The sequence below is a fragment of the Vulpes vulpes genome, chromosome 9 (genome assembly GCF_048418805.1).
Source record: "Vulpes vulpes isolate BD-2025 chromosome 9, VulVul3, whole genome shotgun sequence".
In the NCBI taxonomy this organism is placed as follows: Eukaryota; Metazoa; Chordata; class Mammalia; order Carnivora; family Canidae; genus Vulpes; species Vulpes vulpes.
Window position 1 is genome coordinate 75,972,509 of NC_132788.1, and position 27,864 is coordinate 76,000,372.

A 27,864-nucleotide genomic window follows, 5' to 3' on the forward strand; every position below is an offset into this window, starting at 1 on the left:
CATTGTGTATGTTTCAGGTGTGCCATGTGCTGGTTTGATATGTATATAAATCGCAAAATGATGACTAGCATTGTATTAGCTACCACCTCCATCCTGTCACATAAGTACCATTTCTTTTTTTGTGGTGAGAACATTTAAGATCTACTCTTAGCAACATTCGAGTATATGATAAAATGTTATTAGCTATAATCACCACACTGTACATTCGATCCCCAAACATTAATCTCATAACTGAAAATTTGTACCTTTTGATCGATTTCTCCTCATTTTTCTCTCCTCCCAACCTTTACTAAGTAACACTCTACTCTGTTTCTCTGAGTTTGTCCTTTTTAGATTCCACAGATAATTGGGATCAAACAGTGTTTGTCTTTCTCCTTCATATTTCCCTTAGCATAATGCCCTCAAAGTCCTTCTGAATTGTTGCAAACGACGGTATTTCCTTTTTTCTCATGGCTGAATAATATTCCATTATATATATATATATCACATCTTCTTTATGTATTCATCTGTTGACATCCATATGAAGTTAAGCTTATTTTATATTCATCTGTACTTGCCCATGTTCTCACCAAACTTTCAGACTGATAATCATTTATTAATACACAGAGAAACCAGGAGAAAACTCTCAGGCTGAGTGTGACAATTCCTGTGGTTTCTTTGAGATGCAGACACCATGTATATTTTATTTGAATCCAACTCTAAGTGTGTAGCTTTCTAATTTCATGATATAAAATAGTATGTTACCTCCTTGTTCTATCAGGACAAGTCAAGCTACACAGTGGGGCTTCATAAATAGACTTCTCATTGAAGCATGTTGCTAACTTGGAAAACTCGTAATTATAAAAATTGTTCATTGAAAATTGAGTTAATGCACAGTGGGAATCCGGTTTGATTTGCCTTCATTTTCCTTGGGGGTGGTGGTGTGTGTGTGTGTGTGTGTGGGAAATCCAGCACTGAGCATCTCTCACTGATTTCTTCCAGTTTCCCCCAGATCGTGTTTGTGTGTTTGCCCTAGAACCTTCGTCACTGAGCCCTCACTGACTTGTGTCCTGCTTCCTCTCCAGGATGAGAGTCTCTGCTAAGTCAGTGTTGCTGTCACACTGGCTCCTTCTGGCCTATGTGCTCATGGTGTGCTGCAAGCTGATGTCCGCCTCGAGCCAGCACCCCCGGGGCCACGCGGGTAAGCCCTTTAAGCTCATTATGCGCCCCTGAGATCAATTAATAAAACCCTTTCAAACGTCAGAGTCCACATTTTAGACACAGGTAATTGACAAGGGCTTTTGATGGGGTGTAAATAATCAGAGGAAGCATGAAACACATCAGAGCAAAGCAGTTCAGAGTGTTGTTCTAGGCATTTTAAAAAGATGTTTTCCATGCTTCCCCCCCCCCCCTTTTCTTTTCCTGAGCACATTTTCCTTCTTAGCCTGATTTTTCTCTGAGAATCCTGGAAAACCAGTAGCACTGTCTTGTGTATGTATTACCCCCGTAGCTTCGAAGGTAGAACATCTTTATTGGTAAACTTAAACATTTCCAGGGTGAGAGTGAAGCTCTCAGATCATCTAAGACCTTTTCGACATGTGTGGAGAAAAGATGGTGAATGATTTAAAAAAATAAAGAAGGGGATCCCTGGGTGGCGCAGTGGTTTGGCGCTTGCCTTTGACCCAGGGCGTGATCCTGGAGACCCGGGATCGAATCCCACGTCGGGCTCCCAGTGCATGGAGCCTGCTTCTCCCTCTGCCTGTGTCTCTGCCTCTCTCTCTCTCTCTCTGTGACTATCATAAATAAAAATAAATAAAAATTAAAAAAAAAATAAAGAAGAAAAGGAAAAAAAAGGAATGGTAGCTTTTGCAAGGGACCTAAAATAAAATATGTCTAAACTTCTAGAGAATCATTCTCATTTCTCACGAGACCCTTGTCTATACTTTGCTTATTTCTAAAAAAAAAAAAAAAAAAAGATGAAAATAATCACTTAAGGATCTGTGCGTGAAGGTGCTTATGTATGTGTGTTTCTGCCCCCCCTTTCCTTGTTATGTCTACATTTAAAGTGCTACAGACTTGGATGGAAACGCCCCAGTAAATTGTGTTTTCCTGAGACATTCAGAGTTGTTTGTGGACTTGCTGCCAAATAGTTAATTTACTGTCATTGCTTCAGTAATTTGAAGTGTGGCAATGCCAGGCTTGCTTTGACCGCTTCGTGAAAAAGTAAATCTCGAACCCTCAACCAGGTATATGTCAAAATCATAAATTCCGTCTCCCCCAAGCCTAATGTATGGAGTTTATCAGATAGCCTCCCCGTCAGACATAGAGCGTGTTGTGTCTTCCACTCAGTTATTCTGGTATTTTAAGGTAAAGACATAATATTAGGCTTAAGATGATTTAAAAAACCTCTCACGATTCAATTTTCCCTCCTCAAGTGAGAGTTCAGAGAAGACGAGAAAAATAATTGAAATTTTAATGAATCAGCATAAAATCAATACCATTTGGCTGCTGCGAAGTGCCTACAGCTAGTTGGTCATTGCACTGTGTATCTCTTGATGAGCTTGTTCTCAAGGATAGAGTGTTTGAAGTCATTAGTCTTATCTGTTTAATTCATATCTCGGTTCTTGGGTGGAAGTTGAGAGTCAGGGTGGCAATAACGCAGAGCATTTCAGCGGGGCAGGATATCAAGAGCAGATTTCCAGACTTCCAGGAACTCGGCTTGAGAGATTATGTTGAAAAGTGATTAAAAGTTGAAGGAAACAGAAGACACAACTGAACCTTCAATTTTTATCCACATGGCAATCCTCATTTCTTTGAATTTAGAAAAGGTACAGCCAGAGGGATAAAACTAAATTAAGATTAGAATTACATACACAAGAAATACAGACAATATCTTCTATATAAGCAAAGAATCAGCGGCAGTCCGGACAGCGAGAAGTCAGAGCAAAGCCTTGGCAAATCCTGCTACAGGAATGAAATTTTCAACCCTCAAATTCCTAGATGATTTTTAAAAAAGATTATTTATTTATTTATTCATGAGACAGAGAGACAGAGAGAGGGAGAGAGAGAGAGAGAGAGGGAGAGAGGCAGAGACACAGGCAGAGGGAGAAGCAGGCTCCATGCAGGGAGCCCAACATGGGACTCGATCCCAGGTCTCCAGGATCAGGCCCTGGGCTGAAGGCAGCGCTAAACCTCTGAGCCACCCAGGCTGCCCCCTAGATGATTTTATTTGGATTCTCAGCACCTGTCCTTTGGTTTTTGGGGGATTCCTCCCGCTTTCTTTCATTTTTGGGATTTAAATCCTCACCCCTTGTCTCAGCAACCATCAAAGGAGTCAGGACTGGTTAGTCCCTGCAGGGGGCTCTGTTCTTCCATTTTATTTTATTTTTATTTTATTTTTTTGTTCTTCCATTTTCTTATCGTGCATGCTCGTGTGCATGTATATATGTGATATAAAAAGAGATTTATATTGAAGTATTGGCTCACACAACTGTGTAGGCTGAGAAGTCTCATGATCTGCGGTCCGCAAGCTGAAAATTCAGACCCAGGAAAGCCAGTGGTGTGGTTTGAAGTTCTGAGAGCTGATGTGTACTCTAGTCTAGGTCTGAAGGGCTGAGAACCAGAAGATTGATGTCCAGCTCAACAGTGAGCTTTCTTCCAGCTTTTCTTCGTTCCCTTTAAGTACTCAAGGGATTGGGTGAGGCTCAGCCACCTTGGGAGGGCCATCTACTTCACTCAGTCCACCAATTTAAATGCTAATCACTTCCAGAAACACCTTTACAGACACACCCAGAAATAATGTTTAATCAACTATCTGGGCATCCGATGGCTGACACGTAAAATTAATCATCACAGCTCTCCTTCCAGAAAATGTGTATACCAGCATGCGTGTATGCACTTGTATATCACTACGCCTTCTGTTTTGATTTTTTCCCCATTTAACAATAGAGTTTATAAATCCTTTCATTTGAGTGCTTACAGATCTATCACTCTCTGTAACACTGCATAGTCGTCTCTGGCGTGGATGTGCCGTATATGATTTGATCACTCCCAATTTTTGTGGACATTTAGCTTGTTAGCATATTTATACAATGTGTATGTTCCGCCTTCAGGTGAATTCCTAGTAGCAAGATCTTGAGTTAAGGTGCACATATATGTATTAGTGAGAGTCACCTAATTGCTGTAACCAATAGTCCAAATACACATAACAGCTCAACAAGTGGGGGTGTGTTTCTTGCTCATGAGTCCCAGAGGTAGGGGGTGGTGAATATGTCCACTGGATGATCCTCCTGTACAGCAGTCTTTATGGGACCTACGGTGGATGGAAGTACTGTCATTTTCAACCTGTGGCTTCCAAGGTTGTCCTAGAGTGGCCTCCATTCCAGCCAGCTGGCAGGGGAAATGAGCCTGGAGGGCTCCCCTGGGACATGTTAAAGAGCCGGCCTAGTTGTGGGCTGCATCATGTGCACACTGTTGGTGAAAGCCTGGGCCCATAGGCACATCTTACTGCAGGGCAACTGGGAAACACTGTAGCTGCGGGCACAGGGAGACAGGAGAACCCGAATTTTGGTGAGTATCCTGCAGCTTCTGACACAGCACATTCATGTTTTAATAGGGCCAACGTGCCCTCCAGAACTTTTGGACTTTTTAATACTTGCCCCCCCACAGTAACAGTGTTTCCCTACGTCCTCCTTATCAACTCTGGGCGCTACCAAGTTTTGATTTTTTGCCCATCTAGTAAGGAAAACTTGTCAGTTATATGGGCTTATGTCTCTTTTTGCCTGACGACTCTCTTAATGTGCTGGCGGACTGTTTGTTTTTATTTGGGCTATTGTATTCCTTATCCACTTTTCTGTTGGCTCTTTTTTTTTTTTTTTTTTTTCTGTTGGCTCTTATTGCTTGTTTACTTGATGATTGGCAAAAGCTTTTTGTAGATCGAGGACACTGGGGCACTTTGACCACCCCTTTCCTGCCTCCCTCCCATTCTAGTGAGCTCAGCTCTGTATTCCATCAGGGTGTGTGTGTGTGTGTGTGTGTGTGTGTGTGTGTGATGGGGGAGGGGGTTGGGGACTGCTATAAATGTTCACTAATAACCTTCAAGGGAAGAAAGTCTATGGAAGACTCCTAACTCTGGGAAACGAACTAGGGATGGTGGAAGGGGAGGAGGGCGGGGGGTGGAGGTGACTGGGTGGCGGGCACTGAGGTGGGCACTGGACGGGATGAGCACTGGGTATTATTCTGTATGTTGGCAAATTGAACACCAGTAAAACATTTATTATTAAAAAAACACCATTCTCTTTTATAGATAGAAAAATAAAGTAAATAAAAAAGAAAAAAAAAGGGAAGAAAGTCTATGATCTTTGCAGTGGCCGTGTGGTGTTCTTCCCAGTAGAGAGCTCAGCTGATAGAAAACTCAGGGTCAGAATCGCTGGGGAGGTGGGAGAGGCCCTCTGCTCTGAGACGCTGAGAAACTAGTCAGGTGTTACTTTGCATGCACCCAAAGCAGCTCCAGAGCCAGGAGCAAGCTGTAGAGGGTTAACTGCAAAAGCCTGTGCATCACTGTCCAGAAGGGCTCCTGACACTGTCTCCCAAGGGCTTTGTGGTTTGTGCTGGCCAATTAAAGGAACTGTGGCCCCAGGAAACCCTAAGTAGGAATTTATTGGTTGCTTTTAATGGCTCAGATTAGGAGGGTGGCTTGTTGATGGTTGCCTATAAACAAGGAGAGATTTCACAAGGGCTCCCTAGGATAAAGGGGAAGAAAGTGGCATCCACCCCCCCAGGTTGAAAGATGGTAGACTAGAAGGGGCTTGAAGTTTTCATTTTAGTTCAAGCATTAGGAACCAAACCTAATAAAACCTCATGTAATTTTCTTTTTTTCTTTGTTTTTTTTTTTTTCTAAAGATTTTAAAGGGGGTGTGTGCAGAGGCAGAGGGAGAAGCAGACTCCCTGCGGGGAGCCCGATGTGGGATCTGATCCCAGGAACCAGGGATCATGACTTGAGCCAAAGGCAGGTGTTCAACCACTGAGCCACCCAGGCGTCCCCCCACCTAATTTTCATAGGATAGGTGGTGGGAGTCTTTCTTTAAGGCAAATGGTTTTAATAAACTTCTGCGAGAGTCCAGAAGCTATGTTTTTAAGGAATTAGAAAACACAAAAGACCACCTGTGTTTTTAAAACTCTACTTGAAAAAAAAAAAAAAAAAAACTCTACTTGAGGTAATGATTGAGTATGAGACCATGGGGACTCTTGTAGCCTCAGGCTATAGGAAAGGTGAGGGGGCCAATTGATAGGTCAGTTTCTATGAAAAGGAAGCCAGGGGTCCCTGGGTAGCTCAGTGGTTTGCCTTCCACCCAGAGCCTGATCCCAGAGTCCTGGGATCGAGTCTCCCGCATTGGGCTCCCTGCAGGGAGCCTGCTTCTCCCTCTGCCTGTGTCTCTGCCTCTGTGTCTCTAATGAATAAATAAAATCTTAAAAAAAGGAAAAGGAAGCCGGAGTTAACTTTTATTTCTTCGCGAGCAATTTGTCCTTTTTTTTCCCTTTTTGCTGTAAGCACCACCGTTTGCCCACAAGAGGGCAGCAAACTTATCGTGGTGGAAAGATGCTGGCAGTTTCAGAAACTTGAGAACCCTGCGGAATTAATCCTGTGGGGAACTTTGCAAAACTTTCATCTGATTGTAGACCTGATGACTTTGGGACAGTTGGCACCCTTTGTCCCTGAGATTCAGTCCTAGGAATAATTGGACACTTCAAAAAATTAAACATTTCCCTGTTGAAGACAGAACCTCTTCTGCTGTAACAGAGAGGTGGGAGCTCAAGGTGCTGCTGGTTTGCAAGTTCCTGTCAGTGGTTCTGTTTCCCCAGGAAGCTTGAAGCATGACCTGGGTGGGGGTGTAAATTGCAGCAAATGTTGTGGTGCTTAGCTACTATTTAACATAACCTGTTTCGGTATAAAACTTCCTATGTAATGTAGTGTTCAGGTGTACTATAGGTCCTGAAAAATTGGAGCACACATGGAAATGAAGCAGTAAAGGGGAGCCAAGTGCTTGGGCTCTGGAGTCAAAAAGAAGCCTGATTTCACACATCTGGCTGTGTGACCTTGTCAAGAGCACTTAACCTCTCTGAGCCTGCATCATCCTCTGTGACAATGGAATGGTATGCCTGTTTACCTTATGAGGTTATTGGGGGTGACTAAGAAAAAGTGGGCAGGGGGATTAGCACAGGGTTAATACTCCATAAAGAGTAGCTATTCATATATTTAGAGGCATGCAGAATGAAGGAGAGTCTGGAAGCTTTCATCTTTGAAGAACAGTTGAGGGCTGTGGGTAGGTGAAGGGAGATAGATGAATGCCTTGAGAGGTTGAAGCTTTATCATGTACAAGAGAAAAAGGCTCATTTTTCATTGTTCTAAAAGGCAGACGGTAATGAAGAGCATTGCTTTATGAAGACTGACGTTTCAGCTCAACCCTGAGAAAGGAGGAGAAAAGGAATTTCTAGCAAATAAGGCTTCAGCAAGCTAGGGACAGAGTGACCCAAAGATGCCACCAGCTGACAAGAATTGGGACAGGTCTGAGATTTCACACTACCTGGCAGCTAACGAGCTAGCCAGTCACAGTTTGCGGGGTGCTGGTGGAAGACATGAAATGCGTGGGTCAAGGGATACAAGGGATTTTTTATGGCATATGGCAGGCACAGTGAGCTACAAGAGCTTCACATTTGCTTGGTTCTCCTTTTGTGCTTGGGCTGGTTATCAAACCAGTTTGGGACTCAGTCTCTTGTTCTGTAAAGTGGGGATAATAAAAGGTAAAAAGAGTCCTGTTAGATTCGTAGAGCTCAATCACAGGCATACTCCATTTGGTTGTATTTCATCTTACTTCACAGGATTGGGTTTTTTATTTTTTTTTTTTATTTTATTTTTTTTAAATTTTATTTATTTATGATAGTCATACAGAGAGAAAGAGAGAGAGGCAGAGACACAGGCAGAGGGAGAAGCAGGCTCCATGCACCGGGAGCCTGATGTGGGATTCGATCCCGGGTCTCCAGGATCGCGCCCTGGGCCAAAGGCAGGCGCCAAACCGCTGCGCCACCCAGGGATCCCAGGATTGGGTTTTTTAACAAACGGGTTTGTGACAGCCTTGTGTCAAGCAAGTGTACCCGGGCCGTTTTTGCAATAGTGTTGGTTCACTTTGTGTCTTTGTGTCCCATTTTGGTAATTTTTGCAATCTTTTTTTTCAAAGATTTTATTTATTTATTCATGACACACACACACACACACACACACACACACACACACACAGAGGCAGACAGACAGAGGGAGAAGCAGGCTCCATGCAGGGAGCCCGACATGGGATTCGATCCCAGGTCTCCAGGATCACGCCCTGGACTGAGGGTGGCGCTAAACTGCTGAGCCACCCGGGCTGCCCAATTTTTGCAATCTTTCAAGCTTTCTCATTATTGCATTTGTTATGGTGATCTGTCATTGATTGGTGATTAGACCTTGCTGAAAGCGTGGATGATAGCTTTTTTTGTAATAGTGTTTTTAAATTACGGTATGTAGATTGTTTTTTAGACATAAGGATTCACACTTAATAGACTGCAATATATTATACACATAAATTTATATGCACTAGAAAACAAAATCCATTTGTCTTTATTGTGATGTGGACTTTATTGCAGCAGTCTGGATGTATCTCAAAGGTGTGCCTGTATTAATGTCTGGAAAGTGCTAAGCATTGTGTTTGCATAGTGAATGCTCAAAGAAAGCTGTCTTTATTGAAACCTGCCTTCTCCTTTGGAATGTATTCTATTTTATAGATATCTGTACTGTTAACATTTATGGCAACTTAGATTTCCTGTCCTCTAGTATTTTGAATGATGATGAAAATGTGAATGTTGTGATTGTGTGCATTGGCGTCTCAGGGAGCAAGAATATCCTGTCCTCTCTCCCCTAAGTTTAATTCTTAGTCCTGCTAGCTGGACTGAGAATTAAACTGATATGAGACAGATGAACAGGAGAAAAATCAAATTTAATGGGCTGTGTATGGGGAATCCATATAGACATGGAGATTCTGAAGACAGTCAGGCAAAATGAGGTCTCTATGTCCTTGTGAACTTAGGAGAAGGGGGTAGGGATCTGGGTCTTCAAAGGAAAGGAATGTAGTCCTCAGGAAGAATGAAACAGTAAATGGTTAGTAAACAGACATTTGCTGGGCCACTCAGGAACAGTGGGTCATAAAGGACTTCCATGGAACATGTCTTGCTAATCTTCCTGTGTACCATACTTAGTTCATATATTATAGTTACCTCTGGTGATAGCTCTCTTCCTGGAGCAGATCTATCAAAATTCTTTATAGACAGTTGTCAGGGGAGGTAAAGAGCTTTCCCTGAATCTGCTGGGCCCTGGATGCCTTTTTTCTTTTGTTTTTTAAATTTTATCCATTTATTCATGACAGACCCACAGAGAGAGGCAGAGACTTAGGCAGAGGGAGGAGCAGCCTCCCTGTGAGGAGCCGGATAAGGGACTCGATCCCAGGACCCCGGCATCATACACTGAGCCAAAGGCAGATGCTCAACTGCTGAGCCACCCAGGTGCCCTGTCTGTCTTGGTTGCTTTTAACTCAAAATAAGCTTTATGTGAAAGTGGCCCATCTTGGGGAGTGGCCAGCCCTTGGCCCCCGCAGGTGCCTTGTGTTATTTTTAACTTAGGTTACATGAAGAGTAGTTGTTGCATCTAAGTTTGAGCTCATGTTTCTGGCCCCTATATGGCTGTAATTTTATAGGAACCCTGCAGATACTTTTGATTGGTTTGGCTATTCTAGCCCTAATTTTCCATAAGAAATCTGTTCTTTGCAAGGTAACAGTTGAGTGGGGAATGTAATTTCTACTACAGGAGCTTTTTGGTGAGGCTCAAGCGCAATATATTATTGGTGAAAACTGCAAATAATGAAGCTGCACATGAAAAATGATTTGCCTGTATTGCCTGAGTTCTGACACTAGGGGGCAGGCAAGGCTCAGAAGAGTCCAATAGCAAAAAGTAAGCCTGGTCTAATGCAGTGTGGTCCAATAGAAATATGAGAGCCACATAGGTGATTTCCAATGTTCTGTAACCACATAAAAAAAAGAGAAATAAGTGAAATTAATTTTATTAATCCAAAATATTATTTCTACCTGTGGCCCTAGCCACATTTCAAGTGCTCAAGGGCCGCACGAGGCTGGAGGCTATTGTAATAAACAGCGCGTGCTAACAAATTGGGGCTTAAGAGTGCTTGCTGAAAGATGAGAAATAGAAGTTATTTGCGTTTTCATGGGTCAGTCATAGGGCACAATGTTTCATTTCCCTTTATTTCGGTTAATTTATTTTTATGTTTTATTTAGTTCTTTTTTCCCCCCCTGTAAATGACTACTTCTAGATTTAGAGAAAATGCCAGGTAAGTAGGGTTTGTAACCTCAAGTCATAAAGACTGGGGAAGATCATTCTGTTTCCTACTCACTGCCTGTGTGATTGCTCTTTGTAAGAGTGTGCTTTTTAGGAAGAGAGAATGTCGAAATAATTTGAAATAGAGTATGTGTGTGTGAGTGATTCCTCCAGCCAGTAAGTCTTTTTTTTTTTTTTTTAAAGATTTTATTTATTCATGAGAGACAGAGAGAGAGGCAGAGACACAGGCAGAGGGAGAAGCAGGCTCCCCTCTTGGGGAGCCTGATGCAGGACTCGATCCCTGAACCGAAGGCAGGCGCTCAACCACCGAGCCACCCAGGCACCCCCAGTCAGTAAGTCTTGAAGTTACTCCCTGGACAGCGTGTTTTGACCAACAATGGGTAGTTACCCACCTGAGGGCAATCCAGTGATACAGTTTTCATACAGGTCTTTCCATAATTGTTCCCATTTTCCTCCGCTCCACCCCCAGTGAATGGCTACTTTATTATTAACCATGTGGATATATCTCTATGTAGACAACTCCATAAGAATATCCTCTATTTTATAAACAAGAAAAAGGATGGTGAAATGGTCAAAAAGCCTCTGTTCTGGTGGTGATTGAAAATGGCATCTATATGATGATGCCTACTTAAAGCCTCCCTCTGGGGAGCTTTTACACACTAAAACACAGGCTTCTTCACTGCTATGCTGCCTCTGAATCTTGCAAGGTGGAGCCCAGGCAACGGTATTATTCAGTAGCTGCCCGGTGAGCCTCCAGTCCTGCGGCCAAAGATGAGAACCCCTGATTCAGAAGGAAAAAAAAGAAACTTGACTGTAGCTGTTATCAAGCTATAGTTTGATCCAGGGCTGTTGAGTCTCTATGTTAGTGGTGGCGGACCACAGCTGGGCTGGGGGAGGTCTGTTTCCCCCCTGTGGAGGTGCTGTCCATCTACACTGTTTGGAAAGAGCGTGAAAATACTCCTTTTGCACTGGCATGGCCATTCCTGGATGCTAAAGCCTCTAGCGTGAGAGATGCCATTGACCTCTCTTGTACCCTACATTATTTTCCTCCAGTGCCATCTTCATGGGCTTTTCATAATCTTGGCATTTAATAAGAAGAGAAAGGAACAGATTACACGAGGTGTTAATATTCAGCTTCTTATCTCCTGGGCTCTCAGTTCAAGTCCCAGTGCCGTTGGCAAGGTCAGCTTTGCAAAATACCTGACAAATGAACAAGCTTCACATCCTTTTTCCAGGGAAAGAAGGGTTGTTTCACTGACCGGAGAGTAAAGAATTTCAGCTCCTTAAATGAGCTTGTGAGCTTCACAGAGCGGGCTTTCCTGCTGCTCCTTTCTGAGTCTTTGAGGCAGAGGAGGTAGAGATCCACCTTTGAAGAGTTCTCTGGGTAGTTAGGAAAAGGATTCTCCTTACTCTTGAGAAGAAGTTTCCTCTTTCTTCTTTCAAGCCATACACTTAAACTCATTTAAACAAAGCCTCCAATTTGGGGATCAAAAAGCTACAGGTCAGTATCTCATCTGTCAGTGGTAACTAAGGAAATGAGAATCTTTTGTCCCATATAGCGAAAATGAAATCACAGGTAAAAAGGAGCGGTAGAGATGGGGCAGGAAGATAAAGGAGGTTTTGTGTTTTTCTAGGTGTGGTTTGGATGCTTGAAATATTGTAGCCCACATGGTGGTCTCAGAGTAGCACAGTGGAAATGATGTTATGAAGAGCTGTTCAGAAAGCCACCAGGAAGGATTAGTTGATGGTGACAAGGCTATGTGTGTGTATGTAGAGTTAAAAAACTATTTCACTTCTAATGCCATATGCTGTTAGTGCTTATGTTTTAGGGCATGTCTGAAAGCAGGTGAGAACTATCACCAATATAAACAGGGTGAGGAGAGCCTGAAGGCAGTGGCATCTCCAGCTGGGTTGTGTGGTCCTGGTTCTTACCTGTTGGTGTGAGTTCTGAGGTCCAAAAGAAGGGAAAATAATAGAAAACTTTGCTTCAGGAAAAATATACTATAAGCATGAAAAGAAAAAAAAATATCCACAGTGTGGTGAGAAGCAGGTATTTTTTTTCTTTTCAGAGACTCCTCACTGATTTTGCATAGGCAGCTGCTAAAGAACTAGAAAAAAAAAATACCTGAAGTGTGGGGGTGGGAGACTCGAACAACCTGAACTTGGTGATGGGTGGAGGAGAACAAAGTTAAGGTGTGTGTCTTCTTCCCCCAAACCCAACCCAGTCACTGACCTGCTGGTTTGGAAAGCATTTGCAAGGGATGGTGGAGGGCACTTCTTTCAAAAGGAGCTTCGAAAACCTGCGTGGATTTGAGCCAGGGACGTGAACATGGTTTTCTTTTCAATGCCCTTTTCCAAATGTCCGGCGGTCTCGTCCTAAAGACTTCCAAGTAAGCGGGGACCAGCAGAGGACAGTGGATTCAAACGCGATACTGCACGTGCTTGACTGTTGCTGGCCAGTCCTATCTGCTAGGAAATAACACCCATATGTAAAGAGAGAGCAGCCATCAACATTTATGATTTTTCTAGTTAGTGTACTTTTAGGGCACCACCTAGGAATTTGAAATATCCATTAAATGGCTAGACCAGCAATTTAGTTGCTCTGTGTGTGTGTGTGTGTGTGTGTGTGTGTGTGTGTGCTGAAAAAAAAAATTCAGGTGTTTTATCTCTCCGGGTGGGAACCAGAAGGTTATTAGCCTGACTTTTCCAGCCTGTGTTGTGCTGGTGTTGAGTTTGTTTTCCAGTGAGCCTCACTTGCAACTCTTGAATGGGTGACCTGTCAGGACTTGGATTGTTTCTCTTAAGTCACTGAAACCTTAATTTGAACCCTATTAATTTTAGAATTTGTGATGATCCTGAAATGATAGGGCTGACATTTACCCATGTGCTGTCTATGAAAAGAGATTTGCTAAGCAAATAAATAGTATAAATATATTTGGGATAAAAATCTATTTTCTGTCTGTCTTTGCCTGGGAACTGTTTGTTACCTTAAAAAATTGTCAAGTGCTTTGGAAGCATTTATTTAACGTGAAATCAAAATGCTTGGGCCTTTGCTCTGTAAAGTCCTAGCTATAGGAGTTACTAAATAACAAAGTTATTTATTCTCTGTGAGCCTCACTTTCTTTTTCCTGGAAATGGGTATAACAACCTCCCAAACTTCAAAGTGTTATTGTGAGGTTTAAATGGAATAGTTCATATAAAGAGTTTTGGTATTATGTTTAGAACCTAAGGTATTTCTTTTAATTTTACTTATTTTTAACAGCCTTATTGAGGTGTACCTGACATACAGTGAATGGAACTTGTTATTATTTTTTTAAAGATTTATTTATTTATTTATGATAGACCTAGAGAGAGAGAGAGAGGCAGAGACACAGGCAGAGGGAGAAGCAGGCTCCATGCTGGGAGCCCGACGTGGGACTCGATCCCGGGACTCCAGGATCGCGCCTTGGGCTGAAGGCAGGAGCTAAACTGCTGAGCCACCCAGGGATCCCCTGAATGGAACTTACTTAAAAAGAGTGCAATTTGATAAGTTTTAACACACATGTGTACACCATGAAAGCATCTCCATGATCAAAATGATGAATATACCCATCACTCCTGAAAGTTTGCTTGTGCTTCTTAGTACAGAACCTCTTACCTCTCCCCCCACCATCCCTGGTTAACTGCTGATGTTTTTCTCCTTATAGATGAGTTTGCATTTTCTACAGTTGTGTTGAAGTGGAATCCTACAGTATGTATTTTTTGTTTGATTTCTTTGTGTATAATTTTTTAGTGATTCATCCATGGTATTGTATGTGTCAATAGCTCATTTTTTATTAGATTTTTTTTATATTTTAAAAATTTACTGGGCAGCCTGGGTGGCTCAGTGGTTTAGCGCCACCTTCAGCCCAGGGCCTGATCCTGGAGACTTGGGATCGGGTCCTGCATTGGACTCCCTGCAAGAAGCCTGTTTCTCCCTCTGCCTGTGTCTCTCCCTCTCTCTCTCTCTCTGTGTCTCTCACAAATAAATAAAATCTTTAAAAAAAATTTACTTATTTGTTTTAGAGAAAGCATGCATGAGTGAGGAGAGGGGCAGAGGGAGACAGTGAGGGAGAATCCTTAAGCAGACTCCCTGCTGACCGTGGAGCTCGATGTGGGGCTCCATCCCAGGACCCTGAGATCATGACCTGAGCTGAAGGCAGATGCTTAACCAACTGAGCCACGCAGGTGCCCCATTAGCTCATTTTAAAAATTGCTGAGTAATTCAATTGTCTGCCACACACTGTTTGTCCATTTACCTGTTGATGGACATTTGGGCTGTTTGCACTTTGGACCATTTCAAATAGAGGTGTTAACATTATATACAAAAGGACAAAATAGACATAGGCTTTTATTTCTTTTAAGGAACTACGAGGGAGCAGAATGGCTGGTTCATGTCACAGATGTCTGTTTTACATTTTAAGAAATTGTCAAACTGTTTTCCACAGTGGTTGTACCAACCCCCCACTCGTACCAGCAGTGAGGGAGAGCCCCAGTTCCCTTACGTTCTTGCTAGCACTTGGTTAGAGCTGTATTTTTAATGTTAGCCTTTTCATTAAGTGTGTAGTCATCTCATATGGTGGTTTTAATTTGTCTTTCCCTAATGACAAATGATGTTGCACATCATTTTCTGGGCGTCTGTGGTGAAGTGTGTATTCAAATAATTTGCCCGTTTTTCAAAAGTTGGGGTTTTTTTTGAATGTGGAATTTTGAGAGTTCTTTATATATTCTTGATACAGTTCCTTCATCAAATAAATGAATTGCAGATATTTTCTCCCAGTCTGCTCAGTCTCTTCATGGTGCCTTTTGAAGAGCAGAAGTTTTCTGTTTTGGTGAAGCCCGGTTTCCAATGTGTTCTTTTATGTATTGTATTTTTGATGTCTTAGAAATAGTTGCCTCTAACCCAAGGTCGCAGAGGTGGTTTTCTAGAAAATGTTTTAGCTTTAGGCTTTACGTTAAGGTCTGTGATTCATTTCGAGTTAATTTTTGTATATGGTCTGCTTAGTGCATTTTTAGTAGGTAAAATAAAAATATTGCTAATTATAAATTCTCCTCTTGTTACCTAGGTGAAGTTGCTTAGAGTACTTGAAAATAATAATATCATAGATTTACTTTTAAATGATTTAGGCATGTTAATAAGCCAGACTGATATTACCACAGCAATTAGTCTGAATTAGAAAGTTAAAATAATGGTGTGCAATAATTTAAACAATACAGCTTTTCAGATAAGAATGTTTTAAGCAGATCACATCTGTGCAGTCTGAACACTGAGGATGCCAACTTGGAAGCCAGGCGACCAGCCTTTCTTCCACGTTTAGACAATTAACTAGTTGTGTAGACCATGAAAAATTATTATGATAAATTGTTGAATCTCTTGGCCTTGGTTTCTACAGCTGTAAAACACAGAATTTAGATGAATTTTTAAATTGACAATGTGTAGATCCGCTGCCTAGTAGAGGGGGAGGTTTTTAAGAGTCTTTATATCCATCTTGGATATAAAATAATTGACCAAATTGGATAGGTGTCCCTCATCTGTATATATCTCATTTTCAAGCGTGTGGTGATGGCATTTTGATGGAGAAAGAGCCTGAAATCTTTTTTTTAAAATCAAACTGTAACAATCAGATGAAGCGATTTCTTTTCTTTTCTTTTTTTTTAAATTTTTTATTGGAGTTCAATTTGCCAACATATAGCATAACACCCAGTGCTCATTCTGCCAAGTGCCCCCCAGGGCCTGAAATCTTAAAATGACTTCCTAGTAATGCCGTTTCACCTATGCATTTTTAAAAAGATTTTATTTGAGAGAGAGCATGAGTGAGGAGAAGGGCAGAGGGAGAGGGAGAAGCAGACTTCCTGCTGAGTGTGGAGCCTGATGCAGGTCTCTGAGGACCCTGAGATCATGACCTTAACCAACTGAGCCACCCAGGTGCTCCTCATGTATGCATTTTTGTAATCCGAGTACAACAATGCAGCTACTAGCTGATTGGAAGACTGTGAACTTTATTCTTACTAGTAAAATGTATTCTTAGTCATTGTAGCTTGAAAACTCCCAGCTAAATGATCTTTTGCTAAGGTTCTTTCAAGCTTTGAGGTATACTGAGGGTATGATGTCTTAAATGGATCAGCAGTTGTGGTTAGTGGGCTTTAGTGTTGCTGAGATGCCAGTTCAGATGGTTCTGGTCCAAGGTGAACAAATGCCTGGATTCTGCTCCCTGGCCCCTGACAATGTTCTTTATCCTGCTTGGTCTATGTTGCTGATGGTTCAGAAGGTGGCATGGGTGAGAAATAGTGACGCATATTACAATTAGCATATATTTGTAGCTCAGGCTTTCCTGAAGGATAGAGTTAGAATCTATCTGAATATTCTGTAATATGTACTAGTTTGGAAACCCTCAGGAACATGTTAGTCAACAGGTTAATGAGGGTAAAAACATACATCCCTGTAAGGACCGGCATCTGGTGCATATGCTACTCTATGCCTATTTTTACTAAAACTACATGTGTCTACACACACATAAATAGTATTTTAAAATTGCTTGGGTTCTGAACTTAGCACATTTCGATATAACTATTTTCCTTTGCAATCCCATGAATTTTATCTTATGCATTTACAGTATTTGAGAAGAAGTTAGTAGGCTTCACCATGGCATAAAGGAGATAAAGAATTGCCATGTTTACAGCCACATCTTCACCACCCTGCCCTTGGTAACAAGTCTGCTGTCTTGGTAAGGGGTGCTCCAAACACAGGCATCTAGTCGCATCATCAGAGGATGGTTTCCCTCCATGGAAGTGACCTGATGGTTGTGTGGGAAGCTGCCATGCATGATGTCCGGTGTCAACAAAGATAAGCTAACCTTCAGGCCAGCTGGGAAAGGCCACAGAGGATAAGTTGGTCAGTCGTGGGCAGAAATGGAAGCTCCTGCGTCGTATTGTACTCTTGACACGTGGAGCTTGTGTGTGACCCGTTGTGGTGACGTGAGTGGAGGTTTTTCGCTGCCCCTATCGGGTATCCAGTAAGTTGAATCTTTGTCACTCACATTTGTGTTTTCAATCTGTAGTTCCAGTAGGTGGGAGCCAGGCAGGTCACAGATGGGTTGATTTTTCTGGTGAATCCTAGTGTCCCTTTCTACCCATGTGTAGAGAGAGAAATAAGGGAATGCTTGAAAACTTCCAGGGCCACGGCATTCTCATGGAGGGTGTAGAGCTGGGCCAAGGTGAGGTAGGCTCATGCCCCTCCATGGCTAGTTAGAGCAGCATGTCCTCCTCCCTCCTGGCATCCTCTGGTGGAGCTAACACCTTCAAGTGCTTTCATTATGTGGGTGTGCACGTCTTTTGTGGCCTTTATCATTGAGGATGAAAAGGATTTGTGTCTGTCTCTCTTCCAAGGCAAAGAGTTCCTAAAGGATAAGCTTGGGTGTCTTATTTTTGTTTCACAAGGTACCTGGCACAATGTCTTTTTTTTTTTTTTTAAACTGAGTGAATATTGAATATAATAGGCTATTTTCTCATGTAAAATAAAATTTCCCAGGGCTTGTCATCTCAGGTCTTCAGGATATAAGTGGGAAAGATTTTCCTGAGTTAGTCCCTGAGAGTGAATAATGAATAGACCAAAGTTGGAATTGCTGCTGAACATTCCATGGTGAACACCTGCTGCAGGTGACTCCATTCTCTTAGCAGTGGACACTTGGGTTGCTCTAGCTCTTGAGCTCTCCACTCTTTAAAAAACAAAATCAAAACAAGAAACAACAACAGAAGTGCATTGGCGATCCATTTAAGTTTCTCTGTATGGACCTGTTTAGCAATTTCCCTGGGATATGTGGATGGCTGGGAGGAATTGCTGGCTTGTGAGGGAGGGGGGTACATACATAACACGACAAACTACTAACAGAGGGAGGCCACACTGGTCATTCTCCTTTATAGTCACAGAAGCTGCAGATGAGGTCTTCTTTAAAAGGGAGGAATTTGAAGGCCAGGATTTTGGAAAAATAGTTTTTGCGCTTCACTCGATTAGTTTCAGGATCACAGCCCAGTGATTAGCATATGTGATTAGCATATTGGGCTAAGGACCTCCATGGACTACAACAATCTTTCAGAAAACTCCTTAATACCATAGGATTTTGACATTCTACATGCATATTAGACATTCAGTTTTAATTATGCAGTATTCTAAGAAAATCTGATGCTAGCAATATCTTAAAAGTGGACATTTGCCACTTGGGACTGAAATATTAGATTATCTTTTTGTCAGAGTTACAAGGGTCCACACTGGCGAGCGCTCATTGCCAACCCTGCGTGGTAGGCTCCTGTCTCGGGCTGCTTCCACTGCTTGGATATAGTGCAGTTCAAGGTTGGTGCATGGTTGGGAAGTTCTCTGCCTAAATTATTTCCATTATTTCCCGAGTCTCAGCCCATTAACCAATTTGGTCCAAAGGCCAGGAAGAGAAATGGCATTCTCGATATATTATTAGCATTTTGCGGTGAATGCTAACTACTGTACATTTACAGCCGATTAAGTTCTGCTCTCTCTATTTTATTATGGATTATGACAGGGATTTTGAGACGGAGTTCTGTTAAATAATAAATAGAACCAGCAAGGTCATTTTCTACCTGACCAAAGGAAAACTTTGCTGCAAGAAGACATGAATTAAGAAATAGGTTTGGCTAAGTGTCTCAGGAGGAGGAAGGGATTAAAGTTTTTCTGAATCAAACAAATATGGAACAGATATTTGCAATGACGTGTGAATATCACCAATTACTTATTGCCAATCATTTGACATATTTTTCCCCACCAAAATTTGATTAAATTATCGTTTGAAGTCAATGTCCCAAAGTGGTGGCCCACAGGTAAATTAGGCCCACATACGTGTTGTGTTTCACCAGATGATGTTTATTTATTTATTTAAAAAGATTTTTAAAATTTATTAATGAGAGACACGCACAGAGAGAGACACAGGCAGAGGGAGAAGTAGGCTCCCTGGGGGAGCCTCATCTGGGACTTGATCCCAGACTCTAGGATCATGGCCTGAGCTGAAGGCAGATGCTCAATTGCTGAGCCACCCAGACATCCCTGGACAGATAATGTTTAAAAGTATTTTCAATTTGGTTGGGTTGTTTGAAAATCACAGGATTTGACATAAAAATTCAGATTTGGGGCAACACCAAGTTCTTTCCCCCTGCTTTGTAACAGTTTGCTGTAGATTACTGCTACCTGGAAACAATTTTTGGTTTCTTCCAGATAAGCTGTGTGACCTCAAGCAGATTACTTAACCTCTCTGAACACTAGATTCCTCAGTTAAATGAAACAGCAACTGTGTTTCCTTGTAAGGTTGCTGTGAGGAATCCATTTGCATCTGTGTTGATATGTGTTCATTAAACATGGACATACTCAGGCACATCCATACCACTTAGAATAGTGCCTCATTCATATTAACCCATTAAATATTTTTATATACAAGTTGTTTGAAAAAGAGAATTTAATGGCTGGGGAAAAGAGAAATTATGCTTTTATTTATCAACTGAGGAAGGCACGAAGTCATATTTCTGCTTCACACATGTATTCCTTAAAATGGTGGGTCATTAGGTTTATAGTATTATTTTTTAATTTATTTAATTTATTTTTATTTTTATTTATTTTTATTTATTTTTATTTCTTTTATGATAGTCATAGTCACAGAGAGAGAGAGAGAGAAAGGCAGAGACACAGGCAGAGGGAGAAGCAGGCTCCATGCACCGGGAGCCTGACGTGGGATTCGATCCCGGGTCTCCAGGATTGCGCCCTGAGCCAAAGGCAGGTGCCAAACTGCTGCGCCACCCAGGGATCCCGGTTTATAGTATTATTAACTTCACTATAACATATCTACAAAAAGGACATTGTGAAAACTGATGGACATTATCCTGTTTTTGGTTTCCTTCCAAGCACTGAGACTTGGGGGATGGCACGTGTATAAAGGATGACAAGCATTCCCATGAAGCATTATCTCAAATGAGTGAGCCTTGTTCCTCATACTGGCATCAGATGGCTGGATGTGATGGCTTCTTTGCTCCACGAGAGAAGTTAGAGATAATGCCACATTGACTGATAAAGTGAGCGGGGCCCGATAGTCCACAGAGGGGAGGAAAAGCAGGATTGCTCTTGTTGGAGACAGCGTCTTGTGGTGGTATTTGGTGTTTGATAAGCAGATGGAGAAGCAAAAATCAGATTTTAATTAGTGATGGAATGAGATGGAGATAAATTGGTCTGCTCTAGTCCTTACATCCTCTCTTGACTAGAGTCATTGCTTAATATTGTATTTCTTTGGATAATAGGGCTTTTTCCTACCCCTCTCCCCTTTAAAAGCAATGATGTTGGCTTCCAGCGCTGTTTGGTGCTAAAACTAAGGGCTGTTTTGGAGTAGTTTTTGTCTTTGGAGCTCGAATAACTCAAGGAAAAATTAAGAACATTTCACTATATTATATGTGTATATTTATATGTGAATAAGTATATGTTTGTATTTCACAATGTACTTCTACATAACTTATTTTTAGATAATGATGAATTAGTAGAGCAATCATAGTATGTAAAATCCATTTTTAATATCAGTGATTTGCAATCATTTTGATGGCAATTAGGGGCATTATCTAGGTGGTTAAAGGTTGATATCCATGGGTTCTCATTAACTAACATCTAACATTATTTCCTGTTTATCCTCTTTTCAAATTAGTTCCATACCTTAGGGTACAGGCTTTGTTTCTTCCATCCTTGCAACGCTCTGCGTATGCTTGATATGCTTAGCAAATTGACAGGCCGTGGTGTTCCTTTATTAAGAGGGACTGTCTTTTAGACGCGCTGTGTTATTTAGCAATTGTGCCACCAGTGTATCTTTGAGTTTTCAGAAGTGGCTGTGTGGCAACATTTTGACAGTTTGCATGAATTGGAAGAAATCACTGAATGCCACTGTGACAGGGAATCTGATTGCCCCACTTTGAACATGGAACAGGTGCACAGGAGATGATAATAAGAATGCTCTGGGAATTTAAGTTTAATTCAAGAAGAATGTTATTTACATGATGATGAGTTTAATTGATAGAAGTAATTATTATATTATTAACAGGCACTGATCCGAATCATCTACCTTATGCATGTCCTGTTTGACTTCCTATCTCTGATCCTGGAGGTCTGTGTGTTATCCCCTCATATTTGCACTGAGGCTCAGACCCATTCAGTGACCTGAGGTATAATTATTTCTTCATCTGTGTGAATGCTGAAAACCATATCTTGGGTTGAGTGCACTTCCTAGTACCAGTTAGTCTTAGAAGTAAAAGTGGCACCGTAATACCTTTTTTCCAGCTCAGGATTCCTGCCTGAGTATTAGTCTTAGGAGTTAACTTAAAAATCATGTGAAGGTTACTGCTACATATGGAGCCTGGAAAGTGAGTTAACCCAAGAGGCTACTTGGTGGGTTGAAAATCTAGGTCAAGAGAAGTTTCCATAAGACTCTGGAAGAATGTTCTTAGTAGGAATATTCAGACAAGTTACATGGGCTTGGGAACATATTTCCCTTCAGAGAGGGACATTGTGTAAGGCAACCATAGTGGCCAATTCCTTTGTGCAGTATTATCCATGGACTCTCAGAATGATCCTGTATTCTATTTTTTGACTAAACAGCATACAAATAATACAGCAAGGTTATTTAAAAACCTTCAGAGAGAAAATTGCCTTAGACCTTCCAGTCGTCTTTGCCCATGTGCCCGTAACCAATTTTGTCCTCAGAGACAAAGCTCCTTGAATTCTGGCTCCTAAGAATTTCACTATCCCTTTTCTAATTTTTATTCTGCTGCAGGTTTGGGACCAAAGGTTAGGATTGTAGGTTACTTAAGAGTGATCTGGTGTGTATTCAGATAGTTCAAAGTAAAATGTAGAGATTTTGTGTTACGAGGTTATGGCTGATTCTTGCAGGGCTCCATAGGATGTTTTGTGTTCTTTCACAGCTGTGTTCCAGATGTTTGAGGTTGTTAGAAAGCGGACTTCTATGGAGGTAAAATTATTGTTCACTTTTCTTTGAAAGATGGTTAGGAAAGGAAACACACAAACCAAAACCTCTCTCTCTCTCTCTCTCTCTCTCACACACACACACACACACACACACACAAATAGAGAGAAAATATTAGAAGATACTTGGTGGGGCGCCTGGGTGGCTCACTTGGTTGAGCATCGGACTCTTGATTTTGGCTCAGGGCATGATCTCAGTGCAGTGAGATTGAGCCCTGCATAGGGTTCCATGCTCAGTGCAGAGTCTGCTGGAGATTCTCTCCCCTTCTGCCCCTCCCCCACATCACCCCCTGCTCCCCACTGCTTGCATGTACACATGTGCTTTTCCTCTCTCTCAAAAAAAAAAAAAAAAGAAGAAAGAAGAACTTGGTGATTTTTTTTTTTTTAACTCAGTCAAATGAGAAGCAAGATCATTCATTCAATCGCTAAGGCTTTAATCACATACCTTTTCCTTGCTCCAAATAAGTAGGGTGAGATTCCAAGCATCATAGGACTTGGTGCCTGCCCAAGGAGAACTCACAAGAGCAACTGGTGAGTGTGTAGCATTTTGATGATTAGTGAAAATGTATGTGATTTTAGTATATTCTCCATGTAGCAAGCCATGTCATTTCCCTCCTTGTAACCCTCTAGTGGCTTTCCATGACCTTAGTATAAAGCCTGTAGTCCTTCCCATGACCTCCCAAGGCCTTGTCCGACCCAGGCTCTGATTATATCCCTGACCTCATCTCTTCCCGTTGTCCTCCTTACTCACTTTGTTGTAGCCACGCTGGCCTCCTCTAAGAAGACTTTCATCCCAGGCTTGTATTCCCTCTGCCTTGAACCTTCTTTCATGTTCAGTCTCCTATTTCATTGAGGACTTGGCTTAAATGCTACCTCTTCAGGTGCCCCTTGTCCTGCCATATTACTCTCTTATCCTTTATCCTACTTTCTAATTCTTTATGGAACTCATAATTATCTGACATCCTAGTATATTTTTATTTATTTTTTCGTTGATTGTTTTTTTCTCTCAATGAAGGAGTGTTCACAATTTTATTGCCCAAATAGCACCTAGTACATACTAGGTGCTCAGTAAATATTTATTAAATTAGTGAATAAGTTCTAAAATATGAAACTGTCACTGTACTGTATTTACTTCCATATTCTCTGAGCCCAGAAATATGCTTAGCAATAGTGGTAGCTAACATTTATTGAGGCTTGCTCTGCTCCAGGCACTGTTACATTATTTTTATTTTTATTTTTTAAAATATATTTTGAATACCAGCTCTTTTTAAAAAATATTTTATTTATTTTTTCATCAGAGAGAGAGAGGCAGAGACACAGGCAGAGGGAGAAGCAGGCTCCATGCAGGGAGCCCAATGTGGGACTCAATCCCGGGTCTCCAGGATCATGCCCTGGGCTGAAGGCGGCGCTAAACCGCTGAGCCACCTGGGCTGCCCCCCTGTTACATTAAACTACTACTAAATCTATTTGTAGAGATAGGGAAGCTGAGGCACGGGAGTTGAGTGGCTAGCCAAAGTCATGCAGGTAGTAAGTAGACGATAAACAGAATGCCTCGGACTTGGCCCTTTTTCCATCCATTAACCACCTTGCTGTACTGTCTTTGCCTACAGTAGTCCTTCAATAAATATTTATTGCATTGAAATGAACAACTAATAAAGGGCCATATCATGGAAAACAGATGGTAAGAGACTAAAGGAAAATATAGACGAGTGCTGAGTATGTTGTACAAATTAGGGTAGGAATTAGCAAAGGGAGCTACCCAGGAAAGGTAGAGGTCGTGGCCCAACCTCACCTTACAGGAGACATGAGACTTACCCAGGTTTTAAGAGCAAGTTTTTTCTAGTAGACAGGAGGAAAGGTGGGCATTCCAGGGAAAATTAATAATAAATGATAAATCTTGCATTTAAAATATTACTTAAAATAAACTTGAAGTTAATAGAAAGAAGATGTTATAGATTCACACTTGTATTAAAAACACAACTGGGGTTATCTGTGTGGCTCAGCTGGTTAAACATCTGACTCTTGGTTTTGGCCCAGGTCATGATCTCAGGGTTGTAGGATTGAGCCCTACATTAGGCTTTGTGCTCAGTGGGGAGTCTGAGGATTCTCTCCTTCTGCCCCTTTCCACACATGTGCTCTATCTCCCTCTCCGCCCCCTCAAATAAATACGATCTTAAAAAGAAGAGAGTGAGAGAGCACAAAGAGGGTGGAGGTGCAGAGGAAGAGGGAGAAGCTGACTCCCTGCTGAGCAAGGAACCTGATTCGGGGCTCCATCCAGGACCCCCGGGATCATGACCTGAGCTGAAGCCAAACACTTAACCAACTGAGCCACCCAGGAGCCCCATAAATAAATAAATCTTTTTTTTAAAGATTTTATTTATTTATTCATGACAGGCACACACAGAGAGAGAGAGGCAGAGACATAGGCAGAGGGAGAAGCAGGCTCCATGCAGGGAGCCTGATGTGGGACTCGATCCCAGAACTCCAGGATCACGCCCTGGGCCAAAGGCAGGCGCTAAACCACTGAGCCACCCAAGGATCCCACCCTAAATAAATCTTAAACTCACAAATAACTCATATCTATTAACACTTGAAAATTTATTTTTAGAACATTTAGCAGGGGAAAATTTTTTTCCCTTTAGTTCTGCAGTAGATAATAATAATAATTAAGGCTAAAAGATATGTAAACATTTTGACGCTCCAACTTTATATCTATTTGACATTATAAATTAAAGTACAATTTACTTAGAAATCACATTGCTTTGTACATTATTGCCGTGTTCTTGCAAAAGATTCAAGTGAATCACAACTGAACTTTCACATATCTGGTTTAAGAACCCTCAGTTTTCCTTTGAAGGGAGAAGAGTTTATTAAGGAGGAATTATTTTAGAACACTATAGGGGAAACATGTAGAGTTTTTAGATCCAAAAGGATTATCTAGTCTCATCATGAATATGAGATGAGGGAGGTTATTTTTCCTCCACCCAGAGCTCACAAGAACTGAGGGCTCAGTCTTGTTAGTTCACTTTCTTTTTTTGTAGATGACAGTGCTACTTTGAGGGTGGTGTGATAATGTTTGGGAACTTGGTTAGAGAATTTCAATGACTAAGGATTCAGGCTTAGTGAATCTGGAAGGAAATGGATCATGGGTGCATATTGACTTTTAGGCTGAGCATAAGCTTGACCCATTCAATTCAAAACTTGTGATTGCAGTTTTGGGAGGCCCCCTATTCTAGGTCTGATCTGGTTGAGAGATAGAGGCAGCCAGGCAAGTAGAGATGAGCACATTGCCTTGGGCACTGGAAAAACTGGCTGGAGAATGTGCCTTTGGGTCAGCAGCCAAAGGGGGTTGCTATTGCTTCTCCTTGAAATTAGATGGACTTCTGTACCCTGTCACTGGCAGACTTGGACAACCATAGGCTCATTGTACGGAAGTAGCCTTCATGTGGCTCAGAGCTGACCAAATACAAGTATCCTCTGGGAATGGAAGCCCCAAAGGAGAAGGAAGGGATTGGGTTCAATGTATCCTCCTAAACTCACTAGTGCAGTTAGTGGGATGCCTGGTTCTTCCTGATACTATTACCTGGCTTACAACAGTCACCTCCTTATAAATGAGCCCTTCCTTATATCCCTGTTTCTTTCTTGGTCTTACGCAGTCTTGACACTTACGAGGCAGTACTGATTCATCATTTGTTCTCCTGTTTCTCACTCACCATGTGCTAAGACCTCAAGTAGGAATTCTTGAAGAGTGGTCTTGGCCGCTTGCATCAGAATCCCTGTGAAACTATTGGAGTACACATTCACGGGCTCCCACTCAGATGTACTGAGTTAGAGTCTCCTGGTCTAAGCTTAGGGATTTGGATTTTTATTTACTATATTTTATTTTAAATTATTTTTTATTGGAGTTCAATTTGCCAACATATAGCATATCACCCAATGCTCATCCCGTCAAGTGCCCTCCCTCAGTGCCTGTCACCCAGTCACCCCCACCCCCTGCCCACCTCCCTTTCCACTACCTCTTGTTCATTTCCCAGAGTTAGGTGTCTCTCATAGGAATCTGGATTTTTAAGATGAGGCATGCTGAAGTTTGCTCAACCCAGTCCTATAAGTTTGGACTTAATCTTACTCTTGAAGCTGTCTCTGTTTCTGCTGTCACCATCCCAGGGTCCAGCCCTGTTTATCTCTCCCAGGTAGCTTTCTCCTTAGTCTTCCCTACCTTTGATCTGCCATAACTACTAGATCATAAGTAAGTTTTAAAATTATATAACCCAATTTCTAGCCTACCCCTAAGTATTTAGTGTAAGCGTACTACACTTATTTGAAGGTTTAAAAGCCTTCAGTGATCAGATGGCATTTGAAGAGGAGGGTGTAGATTCCGGTGGTTTTTAAAGCGAAGGAGGCAATTTTGCAGCGCCCATGGGAAATGGCAACCAGCAAGCCAGACACCCTCTAGAAAAACTGATGAGTGGGAAGGCATGCAAATAGATGAACCTGCTGAGGGATGGAAAGAAGCTGTTCAATAGTGGATTCTTTGGGAGAAGGTGTTGAGTGAAATGATGTGAATGAAAGTTGGGGTTTTGAGGAAGGACTGGTTTAGTTGGTGCTTATAAGATATGACTCCAAGACTTAACTTATTGTGACTTAACATAATTTTATTATGTTATGATTGTAGATCAGGAATCTGACACACTTGGTTAGGGTGTATTTGTCCACATGGATTGGGTTGCTTGGTGGTATTTAGATGACATCTGGGCTAGTCCAAAAGGTTTTTTTTTTTTTTTTTTTTTTTTTAAAGATTTCATTTATTTGTTCATGAGAAAGAGAGAGAGGCAGAGACACCAAACAGAGGGAGAAGCTGCCTCCACTCAGGGAGCCTGATGTGGGACTGGATCCCAGGACCCTGGGATCACAACCTGAACCCAAGGCAGATGCTCAACCACTGAGCCACCCAAGTGCCTCTAGTCCAAAGGATTTAAGGTAGCTTTACTCACATTTCCACTACTTGGGCAGGCAGTTGGAAGCTTGCGCTCAGCTGTGTCTTTTTGCATGTAATTTCAAGGTCTCTCCATGTACTTCTTAGTACTGGCTCAGGGCTCAAGAACAAGCTCTCCAAAAGCCAGAGAGTGGAAGTTGTCAATCTCTTGAGATCTGGGCCCAGAAATTGGCACAGTGTAATTTGTGAATATTCTAGTATTTATTTTTATTTTCCAGGGGAGGGCACACAGACTCCAGCTCTTCCTCAGAGGAGTGTCAAAGCATTTGTGACTATCAGTAATATGTCACAATGAGTAAACATCACATCTTAGATCGATCGATTAACCAATAAGAATTTAAGAAATCTGAGAAGAAGGAAATATGGATTTTTGAGTGAAACTCCTACCAGAATGGCTAAATAAATAGTGGAGAA

At 41.7% G+C, this 27,864-nt stretch overlaps 1 protein-coding gene across 2 annotated transcripts in view; it reads left to right on the forward strand.

Annotated features, from left to right (window-relative positions):
* The window catches only part of TAFA4 (TAFA chemokine like family member 4), a 171,002-nt gene that overhangs the window by 48,456 nt on the left and 94,682 nt on the right, over window positions 1–27,864 (forward strand). For both annotated transcript variants that reach the window (XM_025989826.2, XM_072720496.1), the window contains exon 3: window positions 1,065–1,180. In XM_025989826.2, the coding sequence (XP_025845611.1) occupies window positions 1,065–1,180 (116 nt within the window). The remainder of the gene's footprint in view (window positions 1–1,064; window positions 1,181–27,864) is intronic.